The sequence below is a fragment of the Populus euphratica genome, unplaced genomic scaffold, assembly GCF_000495115.2.
Source record: "Populus euphratica unplaced genomic scaffold, PopEup_1.0 scaffold44.1, whole genome shotgun sequence".
In the NCBI taxonomy this organism is placed as follows: Eukaryota; Viridiplantae; Streptophyta; class Magnoliopsida; order Malpighiales; family Salicaceae; genus Populus; species Populus euphratica.
Genome location: NW_011499865.1, coordinates 549,750 through 556,730, shown reverse-complemented (window position 1 = coordinate 556,730; position 6,981 = coordinate 549,750). Strand labels below are relative to the sequence as shown.

The window sequence follows — 6,981 nt, the reverse complement described above, 5'->3', positions numbered from 1 at the left end:
AATTGTAGCAACAACAAAGAAGCCCGAATCTGTCTTCCAGCCCGAGCACTGTTCGGTATTTTGGCCATATCTGGAGTTCTAGAAGTCCAAATGAGCTGAATTTTTTACACAAGAAAGCCGAGACAATTGCCTACAACTTTCATGTTTGCAACTGGCTCCAATTTTGACGTTATCAATGACGTTTTGGGCAGACAAGAGAAGATAAGGATTGTCACCAAGTCAAGAATTGGTCACCCACTCATCAATTAGTCATCAAATCAATAGTTCCCAATTTTGGCCTATAAAAGGAGGCATTTGCCATGCATTTAGGCATCTTGGTTTCCAGATCAAGATCATGCTCTTCCTTTCTCTCTTTGTATTTTTTGTAATGTTTATGCTTTGCTTTCATTAATATTAAGTTTATGCCTTTCATTTCCTTTCCTTTACTTAGTTAACTTTTATGTTCTTATTTTGTTTATCTATTTTGCTTTCTTTCATTATGTCTAGCTAAGTTAGTTATGTCAAGGTGAAAAGGTTACACTAATGGTGTAAGAATAAGTATAATGTAAACTTAATATGGACTTTAATGTTTGATACTAACATGTTTTATATTTGTTATCTTGTTCACTCTTTAATACTTTGCTTGTTAAATGATTAATCTTGATTTATGTTGTATAACACTTGGTACAACAAATGCTTGGCACTCTCATAGCTCATACTGTATGGTATAACCGACACCTGAGCTATGAAAGGAACTTGATTTGTTGTTAACATAAGTTATAATCATGAATGCTTGACGAGATTTACAAGTATTAGCATTAATTGAATAAGATGACTAATGTAATCATGTTAACAATATATAATCTGATTGGAACCTCCTTTGTGTGTGGTTTCCAATTCAATAATAAGAGTTTATACTATACTTGTTTGATATACCATTAGTGGAATCTCTAACCTTGACATTTGTTATTATTATTGTTTAATCCTTACATTAATATTTCATCTCTAAGTTCTCATCATCATCATCTTCTTCTTCTTCTCTTTCTTTATTATTATTATTATTATTATTATTATTACTACTACTACTACTATTAATACTATTATTATTATTATTATTATTATTATTATTACTGTTGTTGTTATTGTTATTTTATAATTGTTGTTTATAATTTGTACAATTAACCTCCCTGTGGTTCGACCCCGGTCTTGCCGGGTTATTTATTACTTCGACACTCCTGCACTTGGGAGAAGACATCAATCTTTTCGTCGTGTCACGCAATCACCCAACATAAAAATACTATATTACCAAACACGCAATTAATATAAATAAGAAAGACTTGAGAATCAAGCTCGTGTGTCAGTTTTCTTTTCCTTATAGCTCAAGTTAGGTGTCAATACACATAATTCTTCTGCTTTAATCCTTTCCAGCTGGTCTTTTGTGCTTCTATTCTCAGTCAAGAAGTTGAATATCTTTCAGTATCTCTTGTTTTCTCATCAGAAGACAAGGCAGAAGCATCACTGAAGTTACCAAGTAATTTCCGGTCATAACAATGCTTTGCATTTAAAATTATGGTTTTGAAAATACTTCTTCTTTTTTTTTTTTTTACAAAACTATGGTTTGGATATCTAAAATTACTTTTTTTTTATTTTTTTATGGTTTTAATCTGCTAATTTTAAAAATAAAAAAATATTTTGAAAATGCATTATCAAGCGCTCGGTAAACTTGATTCTCACTCAAAGCCTGATGGGGTTAGTTTTTCAATTTATTTTTTCATTTTTTATGTTAAAATATATATTTTTTAAATTAATTTAGACAGTAAGACGAGAATTAATTATGTCTCAGGAATTATTATGTCTTTTGTTCTTAGTTTCAGTAATGTGGCGAAACTCAGTCCTTATCCCATGAACAGCTGCGAAAATCCTCTTGCCCTTCATAGTGATCTCCTCTCTAAAGCTTTTCAGGTGACTGATTAAGAACTTATGACCAATGATTCTTCATTACTTCTCAGAAAAAAAAAATTAGTTAAACATTTCACAACAGTAATATTTAGACAAATATCATTGTTTTTAAACACAATAATATTAAAATATATAAACCACGAGATTATTAAAATATTTAACCAAGACTTTGTAACGTGTATTACTTCACCATTTATTTTTTTTCGGTGCTAATTACACACTTTAACCTCTTTCAGAGCAATCAAAATCTAAGATTAGTCGTGGTGTCCGTAAGCTGACCCAGACACCCATGTTAATCTAAAAAAAAAAAAAATCTAAGATTAGATTTCTAGGTGGTGGCCAAGTGGTAAAGATTTGGGATCAAGGGGTTTGCTCCCTTTGTGGTCTCAGATTCGAGTTCTTTTTTTTTTTTTATTTACGTGGGGTGTCCGGGCCAGCTTACGCGCACCACGACTAATCCCCACGGCCCACTGAATATCCTGCAAGCCCAGTGAGCAGGTAAGGCACTTCTTGATTGCTCATATGATGGCCACTGGAGGGTTATATGATCGTTAACTTCAGGGCTCATGGGATTAGTTGTGGTGCGCGCAAACTGGTCCGGACACCCACGTTAATTTTAAAAAAATCTAAGATTAGAGAACTCGAGGTTGTAAGTTAGTGATTTTAAAAGGAATTTGTTTTTTTTTCTATCATTTGAGTTTGACTTTTTAAATACATGCATATAATCTTTATAGTATTTTACTTATTTATTGAGTTCAAGGATGTTTAGTGGATTCTAAAATTAATCAATTGTATGTGTAAATGACCCAAATATTTATTATTAAAAAAAATAATCTAAAATTAGAGAGAAATTTGACATATGACCCGACTCGGGAGCACTAATGTTGGGTTTGTTTCTTATTTTCTCGGATGTGGTAGTTATCAGCAAATCAATTCCAGCAATTTCTGCCCACAGCATGTTCTTAATCTTACTTCCTGACAGTGACAAGTTTGCCATCCCAGAAATTGAAAGGGATTTGTTTTTTTTTTAAATAATAATAAATGGATTTGTTTCTCGTCTTATCAATTCATTTAAAATTTATTTATTTATTTATATAAGAAATAACATGGTTAAAACCCAATCCACAATGGACTTGATTTAAATGGTTAAGAAATAAATAAATATATATATATATATATATATATTCTTATTGTCAAATTATAATGATTAGTAATAATAACTGTATGAGTTTCCGATAATACAGGATATTCCTCGCTGACTTTCATAGTCAATATGGCACTGCTGCAAATACTCTTAAATAACAATAACAATAAGGTCATTTCAGGTGTGCGTACTATTCACACGCGCTTTGTGACGTCTCAAGCACGGAGCTTCCTAAGCGCCAACAAAGTTACAAACGACAGCGAAAGCAATTGAATCCTCTCAATAAATCCGCTCTCCACGCGCTAATTTCAGCGCGTTCTCGTCTCAGATAACTAACTCCACCATGTTTTGGCTCGTGTTAGTTTTGTACGTTTTTTAAAAATGTTTTTTTTTTGTTTAATTTTTTAATTTATTTTTAATAAAAAATACATTTGCCTTTGCCTTGCTGCACAATAACAAAGACACACTGAATGCTATAGACAACCAAAGAATATAACCTACATCTTGAGTTAATAAGATTTGTGTCCGAAGTTTGCCCTTGCGTGCTTAGAAAAACTACCTTCGCCTTTGTGTATTTCTTTTTTAACTACAGCTGTGTTTTTGGTAATATTAATTTGATATCTTTGATGTTCTTATGGTTTACTATTTCAAGCCAATCAATAATCATTGTCCTTATCAACCCCACATTTTTTTTTCTCTAAAAAATGTAATATAACCGTACTTGGAATCACACTCAACTTTAGAGTTTGGTCTAAACTAGTAAGCTAACGTTGTTTCTGGCTTCCTGTTTCAGACTTTTGGGCCATCATTGAATTTGTTGTAGGTAAAGGAACTTGTGCTTTACGGTCTTTTACTTATCTTTTTAGCCTTGTTTTGATCACAAAGGAGTAAAGACTACAATTTTGCTTGATCATCATCTCCTCTTGGATTTTCTTGCCGTGTGAGTGATCAATCTTGGATTTATTTGTTTCTTGTTTCCTGTGTTCGTGTTTGTGTTTTGTTGGTGATCAGTAAGGTGTTTAAACCTTGAAATTGTTGATTAATGGCGGAATTGGTGGGTCCAAGGTTGTACAGCTGTTGTAATTGTCGAAACCATGTTTCACTTCATGATGATGTAATTTCTAAGGCTTTTCAGGTGAATCACTTAAATCTTTGATAAAATTGTTGCTTCATATTTTCTTCTAGCTGCTTTTTTATGATAATTGGCTGTTCCTTGTCCTTATGTCTTGACTTGGTCTTGCTGATCATTGTATTTGATAGCCATGTTCTTTGTGTTTTATAGATTTTCTGTGCAATGATCTTTAGATCGACATGGTTTCATTTTATCAGTGAGAGAAATGATTTGGATTATCCTGTTCATAGCATTTCTCTCATCCATTGATGTCAATCTATGTAGAAAATCAGGTGATAACTGACCCTTATATCAGCAAGTTACTATATAAGCGAGTCTCTGATGAAGTGTCTTTTTTCTTCAATAATGTGAAACCCTAAAAATGATACCTGCATCTATGTCCATAAGATTGTTGTATTCAGTTCAATCTCTGATTGCTAGTTTTTTTATCAAGTAATTCCGTTTTTTCCCCCCGCTATACAATGGAATTATATAGTATACTATGATAGGAAGCAGTGACAAGAATTCTGTTCAATATCTTCTTCATAATTTTGTTGACAGGGAAGACATGGTCGAGCCTTTCTGTTCTCTCATGCGATGAACATTGTCGTGGGACCTAAAGAGGACAGGAATCTCACGACTGGTCTCCACACTGTTGCTGATATATCTTGTGCCGATTGTCAAGAGGTGCTGGGCTGGAAGTATGAAAGAGCTTATGAGGCATCTCAGAAGTACAAGGAAGGGAAGTTTATATTTGAGAAGTTAAAGATTGTCAAGGAGAACTGGTAGCATCCCGTTAGAGTCCTTGTATTTATTCCAGTGTTGATTCAGCTGCGTTGTTGCTTGTTGTAAAGTTCATCTTGAACAGGAATTTGTCAACTAATTCAGATTGTCAATTGTCCCTAGTGGTTCATCCTTGCATCGTTCCATGTATGAAAGATGGTTGGACACTCAATTTCTTTGTTAATGAAATTGTGATTTGCCTTTTGGACTCTCAATTCCTTTGTTAATGAAATTGTGATTTGCCCGAAAAGGATAATGTTGTTATTGCTCCATATTCAATCTTACTTGGTGGTAGGTAATGGTCTTTGATGCAAGAATCCTGGTTTCCGCTTGACTGGCTGGAAGCAGATGGAAAAGAAACTGAACCTGGCAAATGTTTTGTTATCTATTCACTTGTCCATCTGCAATTCTGTATTCGAATCTGAGATTAGCAAAACAATGAAATCCTAGATTGCTGGCTATTCTTTGGTATACATGCTTGTCTGAACTAGGTGATCTTGAGGAGACTGATGCAGAGCTCATTTCTGATGTGGTTTTATAAAACCCATTTGGAGTTCATTTATTTTTTACTTTGATCAATCTGCAACATAACTGCAGATTTCTGGTGCCTGCATCATTTACATGATGTAGCAAGCCAATGATCAAGTAAAATTGCTTTCTGAAAACTCACTGCTCCATTACAGTTGCATTCTCTTATATGAAGTAATAGCAACATAACATGCACCATAACAACCAAACATCATTGGCATTTAGGTTTTAGATGGACTGGAATCTTATCACTGGACATGTTTTTTTAAGCTGCTTCATCAGAATTTACTAGTTTTGTTTTTAATCAGAATATGATACCTCCCATGCAGTTGAACCTCTTGAAGTCCAAGATCGGTTAGAACCACCATGTCTAGCATCTTTACATTTCTATAAGCTACAACTACTAGTATCAGTGTCTGCTTTAGTTACAAAACTAGTAAGTTAACATCAATGATCACATAAGAATCGGATCAAACAGTACAACATTGTGTGCGCACATGCACGTCCCTTGTAATTGTAGGGAGAAATCAAGAAATGGACAGTAGAGCTCTACGATTCTGATAATTCCTTTTGCTTCCTTTTCCTGGGGAAAAATGGCCCCAGCTTTGTTATTAATTTCAGCCGATGCCTCCATTCGTTGAATCTTCTAAGCTTCCAGGTCTGCCACCCCTGTTCTGATTTCTTCAAGCTATGCTTCAAGCTTTGAACCTTGACCAGATGAGTCTCAGTATCAGAAAAGGCCCTTTCTGCTTCAATAAATTGGTGAGAAGAGAGTTCCAAACGAAGAAGAATATAGGATGTCATGGCGATGTAAAAAGCACGGTAATCTGCACCGAGGGCACAAAGAGTTGTGAAGGCACCTTTAGCTTGAGTGGTCATAAGAGCTGCATCCTTTGGCTTTGCAGTTGCTAAGAAGGATACCGATACATTCTTCACTGCAGGAATTGTCAAGGCATAAGCCTGGAGCATTTCAGCTGCGATCCCGCTTGTATCGGGCACGTGGTTCGGACCAGAAAGCATAGAAAGTATATCATCATACAGTATATCATCATCCATTTTTCTATCTTTGGAGACAACGGAGTGTCGTAGGCTTCATCACAAGTCCCTGTTCCATTCACAGGCTCAACGGGAAACGTTGTATTAGTGTTCTCAGTCTCAGTAGCTCCAGTTTCGGAGAGCGTAGTCTTCACCCACCGCTTCTCCTCGTGTCTGAGATTCTCATTTCTTCGACTCCCCTTCTTCGTGGCTAATATTGTATCTTCTTGTCGTTGGTCCTCAGATTTGATTATTGTAATCCTCTTTTGTCTACGCAAGTTTGGACCTCCTCCCTTTCCCATCTTCACAAGAATTACTAATACTCTCAGAGATGCACACGAGTTAGCACAAAATTTAGTTCTCACACAGTACAAGTATTAGCAATATCAGCATAACAATGCTTAAAGCTACATATCACTAATAACACTTTTAAGAGCTCAAG

The 6,981-nt window shown here is 34.9% G+C and overlaps 1 protein-coding gene across 2 annotated transcripts; it reads left to right on the top strand.

Annotated features, from left to right (window-relative positions):
* The first annotated feature begins 3,673 nt into the window (after positions 1–3,673).
* On the top strand, positions 3,674–5,186 carry LOC105125910 (protein yippee-like At4g27745). Of its 2 annotated transcripts, XM_011026585.1 has the most exons (3): positions 3,674–3,905; positions 4,094–4,217; positions 4,755–5,186. In XM_011026585.1, exons 2-3 carry the CDS (start codon positions 4,125–4,127, stop codon positions 4,980–4,982), a joined length of 321 nt encoding a protein of 106 aa, XP_011024887.1. In that variant the 5' UTR covers positions 3,674–3,905; positions 4,094–4,124; the 3' UTR covers positions 4,983–5,186. The 2 variants fall into 2 exon arrangements, with proteins under 2 accessions (XP_011024887.1, XP_011024886.1); XM_011026584.1 differs by having other exon boundaries at positions 3,675–4,217.
* Positions 5,187–6,981: the final 1,795 nt, after the last annotated feature.